Below are 17,690 nucleotides of genomic sequence, written 5' to 3'. Positions count from 1 at the left end.
CTTTCACTGGATTTACTGGGACACGGGAAAGAAAAAATCTCTTTGCAGGAGGTCTTATTTTGAAACCAATTCTGTACCCTTCTGAAACAATGTTCTGAATCCAAAGATTGTGAACAGAATTGATCCAAATTTCTTTGAAAAAACGTAACCTGCCCCCTACCAGCTGAGCTGGAATGAGGGCCGCACCTTCATGTGGACTTAGAAGCTGGCTTTGCTTTTCTAGAAGGCTTGGATTTATTCCAGACTGGAGATGGTTTCCAAACTGAAACTGCACCTGAGGATGAAGGATCAGGCTTTTGTTCTTTGTTGAAACGAAAGGAACGAAAACGATTATTAGCCCTGTTTTTACCCTTAGATTTTTTATCCTGTGGTAAAAAAGTTCCTTTCCCACCAGTAACAGTTGAGATAATAGAATCCAACTGAGAACCAAATAATTTGTTACCCTGGAAAGAAATGGAAAGTAGAGTTGATTTAGAAGCCATATCAGCATTCCAAGTTTTAAGCCATAAAGCTCTTCTAGCTAAAATAGCTAGAGACATAAACCTGACATCAACTCTGATAATATCAAAAATGGCATCACAGATAAAATTATTAGCATGTTGAAGAAGAAGAATAATATTATGAGAATCATGATCTGTTACTTGTTGCGCTAAAGTTTCCAACCAAAAAGTTGAAGCTGCAGCAACATCAGCCAATGATATAGCAGGTCTAAGAAGATTACCTGAACACAGATAAGCTTTTCTTAGAAAGGATTCAATTTTCCTATCTAAAGGATCCTTAAACGAAGTACCATCTGACGTAGGAATAGTAGTACGTTTAGCAAGGGTAGAAATAGCCCCATCAACTTTAGGGATTTTGTCCCAAAATTCTAATCTGTCAGACGGCACAGGATATAATTGCTTAAAACGTTTAGAAGGAGTAAATGAATTACCCAAATTATTCCATTCTCTGGAAATTACTTCAGAAATAGCACCAGGAACAGGAAAAACTTCTGGAATAACCACAGGAGATTTAAAGACCTTACCTAAACGTTTAGATTTAGTATCAAGAGGACCAGAATCCTCAATTTCTAAAGCAATTAGTACTTCTTTAAGTAAAGAACGAATAAATTCCATTTTAAATAAATATGAAGATTTATCAGCATCAATCTCTGAGACAGAATCCTCTGAACCAGAAGAGTCATTAGAATCAGAATGATGATGTTCATTTAAAAATTCATCTGTATAAAGAGAAGTTTTAAAAGATTTTTTATGTTTACTAGAAGGAGGAATAACAGACATAGCCTTCTTGATGGATTCAGAAACAAAATCTCTTATGTTATCAGGAACATTCTGAACATTAGATGTTGATGGAACTGCAACAGGTAATGGTACATTACTAAAGGAAATATTATCTGCATTAACAAGTTTGTCATGACAATTAATACAAACAACAGCTGGAGGAATAGCTACCAAAAGTTTACAGCAGATACACTTAGCTTTGGTAGTTCCAGCACCAGACAGCGATTTTCCTGAAGTATCTTCTGACTCAGATGCAACGTGAGACATCTTGCAATATGTAAGAGAAAAAACAACATATAAAGCAAAATTGATCAAATTCCTTAAATGACAGTTTCAGGAATGGGAAAAAATGCCAGTGAACAAGCTTCTAGCAACCAGAAGCAATAAATAATGAGACTTAAATAATGTGGAGACAAAAGCGACACCCATATTTTTTTAGCGCCAAATAAGACGCCCACATTATTTGGCGCCTAAATGCTTTTGGCGCCAAAAATGACGCCACGTCCGCAACGCCGACATTTTTTGGCGCAAAAGAACGTAAAAAATGACGCAACTTCCGGCGACACGTATGACGCCGGAAACAGAAAATATTTTTTTGCGCCAAAAAAGTCCGCGCCAAAAATGACGCAATAAAATGAAGCGAGCCTAACAGCCCACAGGGAAAAAAGTCAAATCTTTAAGGTAAGAAAAATATTTGATTCAAATGCATTATCCCAAATATGAAACTGACTGTCTGAAAATAAGGAATGTTGAACATCCTGAGTCAAGGCAAATAAATGTTTGAATACATATATTTAGAACTTTATTAAAAAAGTGCCCAACCATAGCTTAGAGTGTCACAGAAAATAAGACTTACTTACCCCAGGACACTCATCTACATGTTGTAGAAAGCCAAACCAGTACTGAAACGAAAATCAGCAGAGGTAATGGTATATTTATAAGAGTATATCGTCGATCTGAAAAGGGAGGTAAGAGATGAATCTCTACGACCGATAACAGAGAACCTATGAAATAGACCCCGTAGAAGGAGATCATTGAATTCAAACAGGCAATACTCTCCTCACATCCCTCTGACATTCACTGCACGCTGAGAGGAAAACCGGGCTCCAACCTGCTGCGGAGCGCATATCAACGTAGAATCTAGCACAAACTTACTTCACCACCTCCATAGGAGGCAAAGTTTGTAAAACTGAATTGTGGGTGTGGTGAGGGGTGTATTTATAGGCATTTTAAGGTTTGGGAAACTTTGCCCCTCCTGGTAGGAATGTATATCCCATACGTCACTAGCTCATGGACTCTTGCTAATTACATGAAAGAAATATATATATATATTTTTTTTTTTTAAAAAAGCCTTATTTTCATAAAACATAGAAACATAGAATTTGACGGTAGATAAGAACCAAAAAGGCCCATCAAGTCTACCCAGATTACGTTACTTTTTCCCTAGGATAGCCTGATGCATGTCCCAGGTATTTTTGAATTCCTTTACAGTCTGTGTGTTTACCACCACAAACGGAAGTTTATTTCATGAATCCACCACCCTTTCTGTAAAAATAGAAACCTTAATCCCTATGCAAAAGCTAAAATTAACCTTTTAAACTACCTAATTAACCCTTTCGCTGCTGGGAATAATAGAAGTGTGGTGCGCAACTGCAATTAGTGGCCTTTTAATTACCAAAAAGCAATGGCAAAGCCATATATGTCTGCTATTTCTGAACAAAGGGGATCCCAGAGAAGTTTTTACAAACATTTGTGCCATGATTGTACAAGCAGTATGTAAATAATTTCTGCGAGAAAACCAAAGTAACTTTTTTTTTTTTATTTGATTGCATTTGGCGGTGAAATGGTGGCATGAAATATACCAAAATGGGCCTAGATCAATACCTTGGGATGTCTATTTAAAAAATATATATAGTTTTGACGGGTAAATAAAAACAAAACAAGGCTCTGTTTAAATGGAATTATAGCAAAAATTCTCTGGTATTTTGGGCTTTTGTCTGAAAGTCCCGGTAGTGAAGGGGTTAACGTGCTCTATATCATGAAAATCTGGCCTGTTAGAGGAGGATTGGAGTTGAGAAACACTGAACTACTGGGAGCTAGCTGAACCTACCTGGTGAGTCAATGACAAGAGGCATACGTGTGTAGACCCCAAGCACCAGCTAGCTTCCAGTAGTGCATTGCTTGCTGCTCCTGAGCCTACCTATGTATGCTTTTTAGCAATTAAAACTAAAAGAATAAAAAAAAAAAAAAGAACTAAATTTTGTAATGTAATAGACGACAATGGTTCAAATATAGAAAAGTATAAAGCTTTTGTTTCTATAATGTAATGGACACCACCATATTGTAACTATTGTAAACCACCTGTTTTTATCTAAATTGCTTTCTAGGGGGAAATTAGGGCAGTTATAAAGGCACCTACTACCAACATTTCCCCAAAGGCTTTTCAGAACCAAGAGTAGAGAGAATTGTGCGTGGGGCCAGGCAGAGTTAGCATGCCCTCAGTGGAGCTGGGACAGTCCCTAAAAAAACAGGACATGGTAGAGATGCTGTGGACAGACATGCCAACATGTGACAATCCTCAGAGGGTTTTGCATAAAATAAATAAAAAAAATTTTTTTTACATATGCAAAAACGGAATTGTTTATCAATCCAACCACTAAACAATGTGGGACATGCGGTTCCAGATATATTAGATTCAAATTTGAGTGCAACAACTTTTATACAGTTGGCTTTTGAGTTTCCTTCTCTCAGGAGGCCTCTAAATTTGACCTTCCAAGTTTACTATGTTACGACGATTTATTACTGGGCATCACTGTACCAGGCAGATAGATTTCAGTCACTGCTTTCTATGCAATACAATGTATTCTTGCAGGGGACAACCTATTTTAAAGGTAATAATGAGTTGTGAGAAAGACTTGAGTCAAACACTATTCACTGGGGCAGATTTATCATTGTCCAGACAGACGATGTTTAAAGGTAGTGAACCTGTCTGACCAGGCTTTTTAACCATTATATGAGAGATGCTTAGTGAATATCAATAGTGCAATTGTATTTATGCTGGTCTTAACTAACCAACAAACTGTGAAAAAAGTAAATACAAGGAAGGCCTAAAACAAAATTGAAGCCACTAATCCAGATGTTTGACAAGTAGGAAAGAATCCTCTGGAGCAGAATTATTTTCTTTTTCTATTTCTTCAGAACTTCTGCCATGTATACATTCACCTTCTTGCCCGTTAAACAGCATTAAATGTTGATGACATTTTTCCTAACATTTATCCAGGCTCGGGGCATAAAAACTAGTCAGAAACAAAATAATGTCCTAAACCCTCTGTGGTGGAAGGGACACCATGTCTTTCATGATATTGTAACGGTTCTCCGGGAGACATTAGCTCCCAGTACTGCACTGCGGCTCCTGAGCCTTCCTACGTTTACTCTTCAACAGAGAATACAAAGTACAAAACAAATTTGATCATAGAAGTAAATTGGCAAGTTGTTTTAAAATTAAATGCTGTATCTGTATCATGACTGTTTCATTTTGACTTTACTGTACCTTTCATTTCCACATTTAATTACAGTTAAGAAACATAATCCCAACAAGCTTTGCTGTAAAGAAAATGTCCCCCTGTTTAAGTACACAAATATATCAAATACACAAGAAACACTCGACTCAGAGTAAATTAATTCAAATATTTTACTACTATATATATTTCTTTAACATCTCACACATTTGTCAGTGGGTACAGAAAAAAAGCATTACAAATTCCAACATTCAAATATCTGCAGTATGCACCGTTAAAGGGATAGAATGGTCAAATTTGAAAAGTGCACAGGTGCATTTGAATATGAAATAGATGCATGTCTGCAATATACTTCTATTAGCAAAAATGCTTCTATTAAGTTATTGTTTTTCAGTGGCATACGCACATATCCTGTGAGAGCCGTGCACCAGTATTTAAACACCACAGCTTCTCAGATTCAGCTGTGGTTTGTATGATACAAATTAAGTCTTCACAGATGCAATTCACACAATCTTCAGCTCACAGGATATGTGTGTATGCCGCAGAAAAACACTAATAATTATTAATAGAAGTAAATTGCAAAAGTGCTTCTATTTCATATCCAAATGCACCCATGCACAATTCTGACCTTTCTATCACTTTAAATTTGAAATACCCACCTTATAAATAGATCTATAAAAAGGATTTGTTTTAAAATATAAAGTTCAGCTCAGTTAAAAATAAAGAATCATAATTCTCATACTTTCTGATTTTTCAGTTAGTTTAAAAATAGGCTAGTAAATACTAATACAACAAGAATAGTAACGCAAATCATGCCAGCATTTGTGGTTGCAAATAAACGGTGGCAATGCCTGTATATGATTTATACTCAGTGAAGCCCTGGCAGTGTAAGGTTGCAGTGGGGTCTCAAGTAGAAAAACAGGTCTGCAATCATACTTTAGCAGCCAAAGGGTTCAGGAATATTTTTTATAACCTTCTAGGATAAAATATTAGACACGCCCCAACAATTTGCTTTAATCTGAACTAGGCAGGGGCACAATTATATTTATTATAGCTGCAGGCAGTAGAATTCAGCTATTTTTGGTGCCAGATTTTGTGTTCAATAGTGCGACACACAAACATCTGTGTTTGGTACTTTTACACAAAAAATAAAAATGCTGAAAATAACAATGCCATATTCGGCATCTACTTACTAAATTAATGGCGAATAACAAAATTCTGCCCATGCCTAATCTGAACCAAGTCAACCACATGGAAATTCCCAGTAATGCAAAACACCTACTCTTAAAAGGATATGGGAAAGTTAGGCTGAATGGATCATCTACTTGGAAAAATGCAGATAGAAAAATAAAGGGACCCAAATTTCAGGAGCAGATTGAAGTGCAATGTGACAGTTACATACACATATTTTAGTCTAGGAGTGTAAATTATTTCCTGAGCCCTTGAAGCTATAGGCAGACCTAAAACTGTACATCTCTGAGGATTAGTGGTACACACTGCTCAGCACTCACTGGGGCCGAGAGTACTTCTTGATATATTAGCAAACCTAAAATACACAAAGGTTATTATATTCCAGTTTAAAAATTTAAAGGGACAGTGTGTTCACTTATTTTTTTATCTAAGTAAAATAGAATATCTTAAAACATATTTTATGGTAAATAAATCAACTTTATAATTTTACATTATTCTAGTCTTGTCCACGATTTCCCCTTTCAGTTTTCAAATGGAACAGAATTTATATTTTATTAGAAACACTCCTCCCAAAAGTTATATCATTTTTGCATTTGGTCTCTCACTTTGGTACTGAAGACAGCAATTTATCTCTCTTTACTATAAGTTTTAAGCAGTTGGGTAACTGTATATTAAAAAAGCAATTGCTCAGTTTTCACTTCTGTAAATCAGTAATTGCCTTGTTACAGTAGATACTGTAAGTAAGCTTACATTATGTTAAACAATTGTTGTGGGGGAGGATTACCACGTTGCATAGCATGACCCTCCCAACTGCAGAGGGGAATAACGTGTGGCAGGTCCCTCCTGTACATGAAAAGCTCTATATTGGAGTGCAAATAAGCAGGTGCAGGTAGCTATTGTTTTTAAAGTTTGTATTACTATTTGGGGGGGGGGGGGGGGGAAGTGTTGCATGCCAACCCTGTGAGGTTGTTTTTTTAACCTCTTGACTGTTAGTGAGCTCAACTGACTGACCAGTTCTGGCAGCAAGGTGTTAACAGAAGTATGGCACAGAAAAGGCACTTTGTGGGGGGGGGGGGGGGAGGAGAATTCTACAAAACTTTTAATCTCAATGGATTCCTTGAAAAAAAAAATATATATATTTTTTTAATCCCAAAATTTGATCGATTTCACCAAAAACTCAGGGCAAGAAAAGCTCAAATTAAAAATTGTACAAGAGCCATTCACACTGGGTAATAAATCACCAGGTATCACTTGCTGTTTGTAGCAACAATTGGCCAAAAGACAAACATTACACAATGGGTAGTTCTACTGACTATAAAGGGGACAGGAATAATGTAGGGATGGGACTTTCTAGCTTCAGAAAATAAATATTGGCCTTACTTGCTGTGCTTTGGTCCATAAACTATTTACAGCTACAGAAAATGAATACTGCACCCTCCTCCGTGCTTTGGAAAAGACATCCAAAAGTTTTTAAGGGATGTTAAATACTTTTTGCTTTTGTGTAAAAACTGTGCTTGTTCAACCACTTCCTCGGAATGCCAAAAACCAAAATAATGTAGGTTTTCTTACAAAATGCTTGAAAAAAAAAATCAATAGCTACAATTTTTATACAAAAGCAAGAGGTGTTTAATATAAATTCTGGCTGTCATAGGGCGTGTAATACGTTGATTACACAAATTAAGCTATACCCACGTAGAGCATAAACACACGACGTGAGAGGGGCAGTTTTGTTTTTTTATGTATTAAAGATTTTTAGTTTTAAACTATATGTTAGAGGTGCACAGTGTGACAAACAGCAAGCATAATACAAAGCGTAAAAGATAAAATAATGGTCCAGTCCGCATATCTGTGGCAGCTCGAATTCACATTGGTCATATTATAGTTCACAGAAAGCAAAATGTTACAGGGTGCAAACAGTGCAGATTGGTAAAATAAAAATTATTAACTGAACCAAACTTGTGTTATAACCTCTAAAAATCCAGGACAGTGTAAACTTCAGAAAGAAATATTGAGGTCTGAATTTGAATTGTGCTCCATCTGGATGTATAGTACAGTGTGAATGAGAAATGCCTTCTGATACAAAAACAGATAAAGGACCACACTGGATTTGCAGTCTTCCAAACCCAGAGATACAATCCTGGGGCCTCTGGAAAACTGTACAGAGAGCAAAGACGACCTTTAAAATGGCTGGCGACATGAACGTATCTTCAGATGACTGGATCCCATCAGAACTGCACCCAGCTGGAGCCGGACTGTCCAGAGCTGCAGAAACAGGGCAGGTTTATTTCAGGGATAGACAGCTACGATTTCACTAATGAATCTTATACATCACATGTTTTTCTTTAGTTAAAACACCACAAAGCATTATGTGGACAATACAGTAATTTGTCCCTTTGATCCTGGAAGCTATAATACTGCAGTAGCAGTTTTGTTCAAACATGCCTTGCCTGACAGTTCCAATGCAAGCGGCTTTAAAAAATGATTTTGATATGCTTGTTCATTTAGATACAGGAATATGAATATATATATATATATATATTAGGATAGCTATATATATACCCAGACATAAACACACACATTATATATATATATACATACATACACATGCACCCAAATTAGGGAAAGGCAAAAAGTAAGTTTAAAATCCTCCACTACGCACAAAATAGAAAAAATAACTCATTGTGTGAGTTACACACCCCTCCCCCTATCTTTATGAAAGACTTACTGATAAGGATTATTAAATGCAGTAGAATTAAATATTCTACAAATACATAAGACAATACAACAGCACTTACTTTAAAATGAATAGTAGATTTTTTTTTCTGCCAAATTTTAAAAAAATAAGTCAATCTAATTTTCCCTCCTGTATCATGTGACAGTCGCCAGCCAATCAAAAAAAAGCACATGCTTTGTAGGAGCTGGTGCCTCAGAAGTGTGCATATAAAAAGATTGTGAAGATTTTCAAATTGACATAAAATTGGAAAGTTTTTTTTTAAATTGTGTGCTCTATCTGAAAATGTAATGTTGGACTTCAGTGTCCCTTTAAATTGAAGCTGTTATTTTGATTCTGAATCAGGAAGTGCCTGCTTGTGGTAAAGGCCTGGTTGCTCATTGTCTGATGAGCAGATCTACCTCTCCTCTACCTGTGTACATTCCTCACAAGTTTAAAGACAAACACATATTTTACATAAAGCGTGTGTCTTTAGGAGCTAAATGTAATTTGGTGAGACATAGGATTATTAGGAGCATCTCTGGACAACAAATATTTTCACATAAACAAATTATCTCACCCAGATGCTTTGGTAAAGTCTCCCCAAATGTCAGAAGATCCCACAGGTTCTGTCCGAGCAGGGGGTGAATCAATGTGTAGCAGGAACCCTGAAACAATGATCAAAGCGTTAACCCAGTACCTTATGTAGAAATGAAAGTGTAAAAAATATTATATATAGAAAACTTTATCCAACCTGCTTTAGATAAGAAAAGGTTTGGATTCTGGAATATTTGCATCTGTCAATTGTGACAGTTTGTAGAGAGGATGGGACCAAGTATAAACAATAATATCTTATGTCATTTAGACAATATTTACATATCATTATACATGTAACCTACAGGTCGTTTTATATCATGTTTAATACTTTTGTATACGTAGTACCCTCATAGTACAGTACTGTAATCAGAAAAGGAATATTTGTTGTTTAAAATAAATATAGACTAACATTTGTATTTTATAAGACAAAAACTAAACCAAAGACACGGGCAGTTTGGATTTTGAATTCCAGATTTGTATACACACAAACTTATATATCTCGAATTTTCTTTGTTCTCATTGTATCTTTTGTTGAAAAGCATACCTCGGTAGGTAGCAATGCTCTACTGGGAGCTAGCTGCTGTTTGGAGGATGCACATATATGCTTCTTGTCATTGGTTCAGCTGTGTTCTGCTAGCTCCCAGTAGTGCATTGCTGCTTCTGAACTTACCAAGGTTTACTCTTTAACAAAGCTTACCAAGAGAATGAAGCAAGTTTGCTCACAGGCTGAAGAGCAGATCTGCTTTAATTGATGGACAGTGACATTCTAAAATGCACACACACAAAAAAAAAAAAGTAATTTAAATAAAGTTTAAATGACTGCAAAAATTAGAAGTATGGGCAAGTAAATGGAAAATGAGATTTAATACGGAAAAATGCAAGGTTCTACATTTTGGAAGTAAAAATAAGCAGGCAACGTATGTTTTAAATGGGACAAGACTTACCCAAACAGAGGACGAAAGGGATTTGGGAGTAGTAATAGATAACAAGCTAAAGATGGGTGCACAATGCAGGGCAGTGGCTTCAAAGGCTAATAAGATACTAGCATGTATTAAAAGAGGCATTGATTCAAGAGAGGAAAGCATAATTCTGTCACTATATAAAGCCCTGGTAAGACCTCACCTTGAGTATGGAGTGCAGTTCTGGGGACCGATTGCAAAAAAAGATATTACAGAACTAGAAAAAGTTCAGAGAAGGGCCACAAAGCTAATAAGGGAATTGGAGAAATGAACCTATGAGGAGAGGCTAGCCAAACTGGGTCTGTTTTCTTTAGAAAAAAGGCGCTTGAGAGGCAACATGATTACTTTATTTAAATATATTTAAGGCCCATATACAGAGATGGCAGAAGCTCTGTTTATTCCAAGAAAATTGTTTGTGAAAAGAGGTCACAATTTAAGGTTGGAGGAAAGGAGATTTAATCTCCTGCAACGGAAACGTTTTTTTCACTGTAAGAGCAATAAAATTGTGGAGCTCATTACCAAAGGAGGTAGTGAATGCCAATATCCTAGGTACATTTAATAATAGTCTGGATACATTTCTGTATATAAACAAAAATCATGGAATATGATTGCTAGTATTAAATGGGTCACCTTTTAGTGGGGTTATTTAAACTGGAGCTTTTTGCAAGTATTTTAGATTTGTATAGGTTGAACTTGATGGACATCAGTCTTTTTTCAACCTTATCTACTAGGTTATTTATTTAAATTGTTCATTCGCTTTATATTTAAAAAAAAAACAACTCCCCTTCCCTGCTAGATGCATAAATCACATCCATCTTTACAAGTGCACGTCAGGAATGATAACACTCATCACAATGAGTAAAATAGGATTAATTGCAGTGCTGCCTTACAGGGTCACACGTTTTTGATCCTCTAACAAGACGTTTGGATCAATAATTGAACCGCAGAGAGAAGAAGCTAACTTTTGCAAAGTCTGAAAGCAGCCCATACAGATTCTAAATTATTTTCTTAGAATGTAGCCTGGGAAGTCTGGGCTATGCAGGTCTTTGTCCAATAAACAATGCAGCTTAGATCTGAACCAGATTCTCCTACATCAGACAATATTATTTATAATCTGCTCCTCTGTATTGTCCTCTAGATCTGCAGGTTTAGATACAAAATGTTTGCCAATTCTGCTACATTTTTAATAAGCATATGGTATCTTGAGAGGGCCAATTTCCCCCCGCCTCATGTTAAGCATAAAAATAAAAATGAATTATATTTATTTCTATTTTTATTTTCTTCTTAATTTTATTTGCCCCAATGACTTATTTCAGAAGAATTTAAGATTATATTTTGGAGTTTTGTTAAAGCACAGAAAGTTGAGAAGAGAGTTAATTCCAGACCATAAGGATCACCTGTGTTAGTGGAAGCCGGAGGATCACTGTGCTCGGCCGGAGGGGCACCTGGGACAGATTTGCCTCCTGGAGGTGGTGGCAGCAGACTTAGCCCTCCAGTGCTTGCGATCCGAGGTTTAGCACCTTCTTTCTTTTTTATGTTCTACCAAAACAAAGGATTTTGTCACTTTTTGCCTTACTGCTGGTAATAAAATAAATACTAATTTTGACTGTTGGTCATTAAAACACCTAAAGCAGATTAACAGTACTCACCGCTATGTTGATCTTAATGGTCTGACCCTCCTTGAAACCAAGATCCAGCTTGGGCCCTGGGTCAGGATTCTGGGACTGTTTTGCAAACTCTGTCTGCTGCTTGACCCATCTATATGAAACAAAAAAGGATAATGGGAATTATATATATATATATATATATATATATATATATATATATATATATATATATATATAAAATAATTCATTCTGTAGTTCATTTAACAAACTTAAACAAGACTTGCTTTTCCTAGAAAATCTCCGGATACACTGTTTCCAATGCAGCAAAGGATTCTGGGTAAGATATTTAAATTAAGGTTCACAATAACTCAGTGATTCAGACCATCCCAGGACAGCTGTTTCGTGGCTCATCAGCGAGTAGGTGGATCACTGCTGGGTGAGATTATATATATATATATATATATATATATATATATATATATATATATATATATATATATATATATATATATATATATATATATATATATATATATATACACATACATATAAACACACACACACACATGCAGTACAGTGCAAAATATTTAGGCAGGTGTAAAAAAATGCTATAAAGTGAGAATGCCTTCAAAAATAGAAATATGTTGTTAATAGTTTAATTTTATCATTTAGCAAAACGTGTGTGAACAGAAGAATAATCTAAATCAAAATATTTGATGTGACCACCCTTTTCCCCCAAAACAACATTAATTCTTCTAGGTACTCTTGCACACAGTTTAAGGAACCCGCAAAGTAAGTTCCAAACATCTTGGAGAACCATAATTCTTCTGTGAATTTAGGCAGCCTCAGTTGCTTCTGTGTTCTCATGTAATCCCAGACAGACTCCATGATTTAAGATCAGAGCTGTTGGAGCCAAACCATCACTTCCACGACTCCTTGTTCTTTTTAACGCTTTACATAGCTCTTAATAACTTTGGCTGTATATTTTGGGTCATTATTATGCTTTAGAATACATTTGAGACCAATCAGATGATTGATAAGTATCTGCCTGTACTTCTCAGCATTGAGGAGACAATTCTGGCCAAATCCCCAACTCCATTTACAGAAATGCAAGGAACCTCCACCATTGCCTGAAGACACTCATTCTTGTACCGCTCTGCCGCCCTTCGCTGAACTAACTGCTTTCTGAGCATGTTGGAGATATGACTTTTTGGTCGCAAGTCTTCCATGAAAACCGCTTCTGACTAGAGAAAGCTCAGCCCATTTAAAAAGAATCTTCAGGCAGATGCTTGGAATACATTAAATTCACATCAGCTACTTGCAAAGTATACTGTCCCTTTAACAGAAAAAGCATTATGTGTCAAAATTTCCCCCAACAGTATTTGAAGATTCCAAAAACACTTCTGTATTCAATGCTTTTCATTGCCAACAAAAAGCAAACTTCTGTGAATACAGACATACTGGCTCCAGACTAGCTTTATGCACATTCTCAGCCAATCAAGAGCCAATGAGATTGTGTTTACAAAAGTGTTTTTGTTGCAGGTTTTGGAAGTGCCCAACGCACTCTTTAAATATTCACCTGTAGACTTGTCAATAATTACACTTATTTATGTTAAATTGCTCTTGCCCCATGCTGTTAATGTTCAAACAAATATGTATGTATGTATGTATGTATATATATATATATATATATATATATATTAGTAAAATACAGGATTTCTGTGTACAGACACACAGGTTTTTTTTTTAAGAAGACCGCAAAGACTGGTCACAGGGTAGTTACATACATTGCACAAAACAAATTGAAGCTGAAGTAATACTGTGATGTATGAACTCACTTAAAATGATCCTGCAAAGCAACATTGAAGTCGAACGCATCTCCTCTGTCAGCAAATCCAACACCAATGAATGCTCTGCGGCCTATAGGAGGGAACGAAATGTGTCTTTTATCTAGAGAAAGTATCATCCACTGGAAACCTTTAACTGGTACAAGTATACACATGGATTCCAGCCTATTGTCAAAAAGACCTTTATTCCTTCATCACAGGGTACATAGGATCCTCTTTATAACAAGAGGTTGGAATCGTATACTTGTACCTGGAGGATTTGGCAGTCTGATACTGTGTTCCTTAGGTGTCTTAAAAAAAAAAAATTACACACAAAAAAGCTTGACTCACCACTTCCGTCTTCAATACAGATTACAAAGTATCGGCTGGAATCAGTCACACTTTCAACTGCAATACCAGGAAACTGCTCCACTGATGCCTGAGCAAAGAGTTCCCCTGCAAATACAAAGGGATGGTAAATACGAGGAAGCATTGACAAGGCTGACAACCATGTTTTTTTATTTTACAGATTTCACTTGAACTAATCACTGCTTCCTAGTACAACTGTAAACATTATATCTTCCTGTTGTCTTTCTTTGTATGTTCCACCCTAAAGTGACGGCAGATCCAGCTCATTGGATGCATTAACTACAGAGGAACATTACATCTAGAAAATGACTCAATTTTTACCCCCAGAGCTTTCAACTCTTTCCTGATTGGTGAGTGCATTATTACTCCTCACTATTGTGTGTGTGTGACATTCTATTCATTGCTATGTTTTGTCTGATCTTGCATAACAAATCTTTGCAAATAATTTTTATTTACATCTTGATGTCTCATTAAATCACTGCTCTAGACTAAGCATAAATTATTTTTCTGTCACACTTGCACTGCAGACTATTTTCAGATTTTAACCGGTTCTTTTAATTTGTAACCAATAAGTATTTAAATATATTATTACTAGATTACATTTCAAGCTGTGATACACGTTTACATGACCATAGTTCTATTTTTTTTTTTATTATTCCTTTCATAAAAATGGCCTGTTTTATTTGCTCTCATCTCTGGATTGTGTCGTTTATGTATAACCAACGATAGCCAGACAATTAGGGGAACATTATACTGCATATGGGTATGTGAAAATGGAAAACAATAGGACTCTGATAATATCAAGCGTTTGTAAAGGTGTTTTGTGCACTAATATAGTTGAATTGATTTATTGTATTAGCCTATCATAATCTTTGATTAAATGTAACTTGTTGATCTCATTTGTGATACCAGAAGTTAGACTATTAGTGATATCTAACACTTAGTGATCAGCTGTAGCATTAATGCAGTTGGTAACATCATGGACATAATAAATGATGCCACCAAAAAGCCAGTAGGACACAAAGTTTAGTATATGGAACTTTTAAGCTTTGAATACCATATTTTGTATATACACACAAATACCAGTATCTATTGTGTATTGTGCAGTTACCACTAGGACGTTGAATTACAGTTGGGTCTCTGGTACCTGAGGTCTTGTCCTCTAGCTTGATGTAGGCCATATTTCCCCGTGCTGTGATCCTCATTCGCCCAGTCCATGCTGGCTGATCCAACTGCCAGTCTGCAGCCCTACAAGGGGTTATGGACTTGGTTATTGCATTGCAGCTATGGAGCAGACTTTAATTAAATGTTTAAAGGGGCAGTAAACACCCTGTAATTACAAGATATTTCTGTTGTGTTGCTATAGAATGACATAACAGAGTCTTAAAGTGAAAGTCTAGTCAAAATTAAACTTTCATTATTCAGATAGGACATGCAATTTTAATCAACTTTCCAATTTACTTGTATCATCAAATTTGCTTTTTTCTTTTAGTATTCTTAGTTGAAACTAAACCTAGGCAGACTCATATGCTAATTTCTAAACTCTTGAGGGCTGCCTCTTATCACAGGCTTTTTAAATTCCTTTTTCAACACAAAGAGACTAAAAGTACACGTGGGCCATATAGATAACAGTTCTATTAAAGTTATTTAGGATTTTGCCCAACACAATGCTAACTGCAAGACAATAGATCATAAACGGTCACAGTCATGTGATCAGGGGGCTGTCAGAAGATGCTTAGATACAAGATAATCTCAGAGGTAAAAAGTATATTAATATAACAGTGTTGGTTGTGCAAAACTGGGGAATGGGTAATAAAGAGATTATCTATCTTTTAAAACAATAAAAATTCAATGGTAGACTGTCCCTTTAATGTTTTTTTTTTTTTTTTAAAATAGCATCCTTTTTACTGCAATTATTTTTCAATGGCCAAATTCAACCCACCATCTGCCTTATTTGAAGGAGTCAATTTGGGCTTTAGCCTGCAGACAACAAGGCTAGACACTGTCATAAAGTTAGTATAGTGAATTGTTTTGCAGTTGTTATCAGTTAAAATCCAATTTGGGACAGAGGTGTAGCAGAATCAGCCTTGATAAATCAGCCGGTTGTATTTTGAGGTCTGAGTTAGAAATCCAGTGCTAAATTACATGAAAAAGGAGCAAAATAAATAATGAAAGTCTATTGCAAAGTTGTTTCATTACTAAACATTCTATATCAAAATATCAAGGGGTTTACTGTTCCTTTAACAATAGTTTTTTTTTTTTAAGTGATTGCTGTTCTCTTTGTCATACAAATGGATGATTCCTTTGTGACAACAACCTTATACACATCTAGGATTATTAAAGGGGAAACCTTAGCAGAGAAAATATCACCAGTAAACCCCACAACAGTCTGCTATTTTCTATTCGGAATTTAGTTTTTCACAAGATATGAGATCTAGGGTAGCTTGTAGTGTGTAGTAATATCTAGTGACCTGCCAGACATGGGTACCTCTATGAGGTGGGTCCCCTAGACAGCTACCCACTTCGGTAAATGGCAAATCTACACATTATGTAATGAGTTCAGAGAAGGATATTTTTTTATGACGAGTTTACACCTCATACAACATCGCCCTGTTCCCCTGTGGAAATCATACCGAGCTATATAATGTATGTTCTAGATACACAAGCTGTTACCAAAGTAGCAAACAAGTCATTCCTATGGCAGCAACACATCTGGCTCGTTCTCACCGGTAGCCGCGGTTGGAGGTCCTAGGGGGTATCCGGTAAACGTGTACTTCCGGCTTGACACATAACACCGACTCGTAGTCGCTGTCTGCCATCTTAGTGCGCACAGAACTTCCGCGTTGGTCAGAAAAACAAAAAAACACTCTAACCATAGAGTTCGAACGTGTGAGACTGACTGGCCGCGTAAACCATAAAGTGCAAAGCTAGTCTAGAGAGACTATACCATAGAGTGCGACAAAGAGCTGGAAAGGCAACATTGGTGTTTTTCAACAAGAAATGGCTATGAGTCAGTTACTCTGGGCCTGAGTGTGTGGGCAAACCGACTACAGTCATCAGGGAAATGTCAATAAAACCGCCAGCAACAGGAAATAGAAGGGACCGTTTTCATTTAGTGTATACTAATATCAGTGTCTTTTTAGTCTCTATTTAAAGGACCATTAAACTTGACAATGTATAAAATTTTTCATTATTGCAAGTGAAACATTATTGCATTATACATTCAATATTTTTTTTTACTGAAAAATGGAGGATTGCAGACATCCCAACTCTCCCTGAAGTTCAGGGAGTCTCCCTGATTGTAATATGGACTCCCTGATGCCAGCAAATGGAGTGCAATCTCCCTGAAACTCCAAGCACCATGATCCAATGTGGCACAAATCTGAATGTGTTTCTTTAAGGAATGCCTTTAGTTGCTGGGACGTTATAGAACCCCTCAAAGCATCAGTAACCAAACCCCCACTGATTTTAATAAAATAAAACACAAATACTACTTTATTTACTACACATAATTAAGCTTTGTATTTTAAAATATTTAAGCATTCAACAAGTGTACGATCACTGGAAAATAGGTTTGTTGTATGTGGTTGTGCAATAAAGCTACTTTTTAATGTGACTTTAGTGGGAAGCTAC

At 36.2% G+C, this 17,690-nt stretch overlaps 1 protein-coding gene across 1 annotated transcript; it reads right to left on the bottom strand.

Moving 5' to 3' along the window:
* Positions 1 to 4,957: 4,957 nt before the first annotated feature.
* On the bottom strand, positions 4,958 to 16,935 carry NECAP2 (NECAP endocytosis associated 2). Its single transcript, XM_053690260.1, has 8 exons — positions 16,785 to 16,935; positions 15,205 to 15,305; positions 14,040 to 14,144; positions 13,701 to 13,782; positions 11,905 to 12,013; positions 11,653 to 11,794; positions 9,280 to 9,367; positions 4,958 to 8,251 (listed from the first exon to the last, which is right to left on the bottom strand). Exons 1-8 carry the CDS (start codon positions 16,931 to 16,933, stop codon positions 8,215 to 8,217), a joined length of 813 nt encoding a protein of 270 aa, XP_053546235.1. The 5' UTR covers positions 16,934 to 16,935; the 3' UTR covers positions 4,958 to 8,214.
* Positions 16,936 to 17,690: the final 755 nt, after the last annotated feature.

The sequence above is a fragment of the Bombina bombina genome, chromosome 8 (genome assembly GCF_027579735.1).
Source record: "Bombina bombina isolate aBomBom1 chromosome 8, aBomBom1.pri, whole genome shotgun sequence".
NCBI classification, from domain to species: Eukaryota; Metazoa; Chordata; class Amphibia; order Anura; family Bombinatoridae; genus Bombina; species Bombina bombina.
Note: the sequence above shows the minus strand (reverse complement) of the source record. Positions and strands in the feature narration are given on the sequence as shown.

Excerpts from the sequence above, each read along its gene's own strand:
- NECAP2 (XM_053690260.1), bottom strand. The coding sequence starts at position 16,933 with ATGGTTAGAGTGTTTTTTTGTTTTTCTGACCAACGCGGAAGTTCTGTG. Across the intron at positions 11,795-11,904 it reads CCATTAAGATCAACATAGCG|AACATAAAAAAGAAAGAAGG; the intron begins GTGAGTACTGTT and ends TTGTTTTGGTAG. Across the intron at positions 9,368-11,652 it reads TCCGGCTTCCACTAACACAG|GGTTCCTGCTACACATTGAT; the intron begins GTGATCCTTATG and ends TCATTGTTTCAG.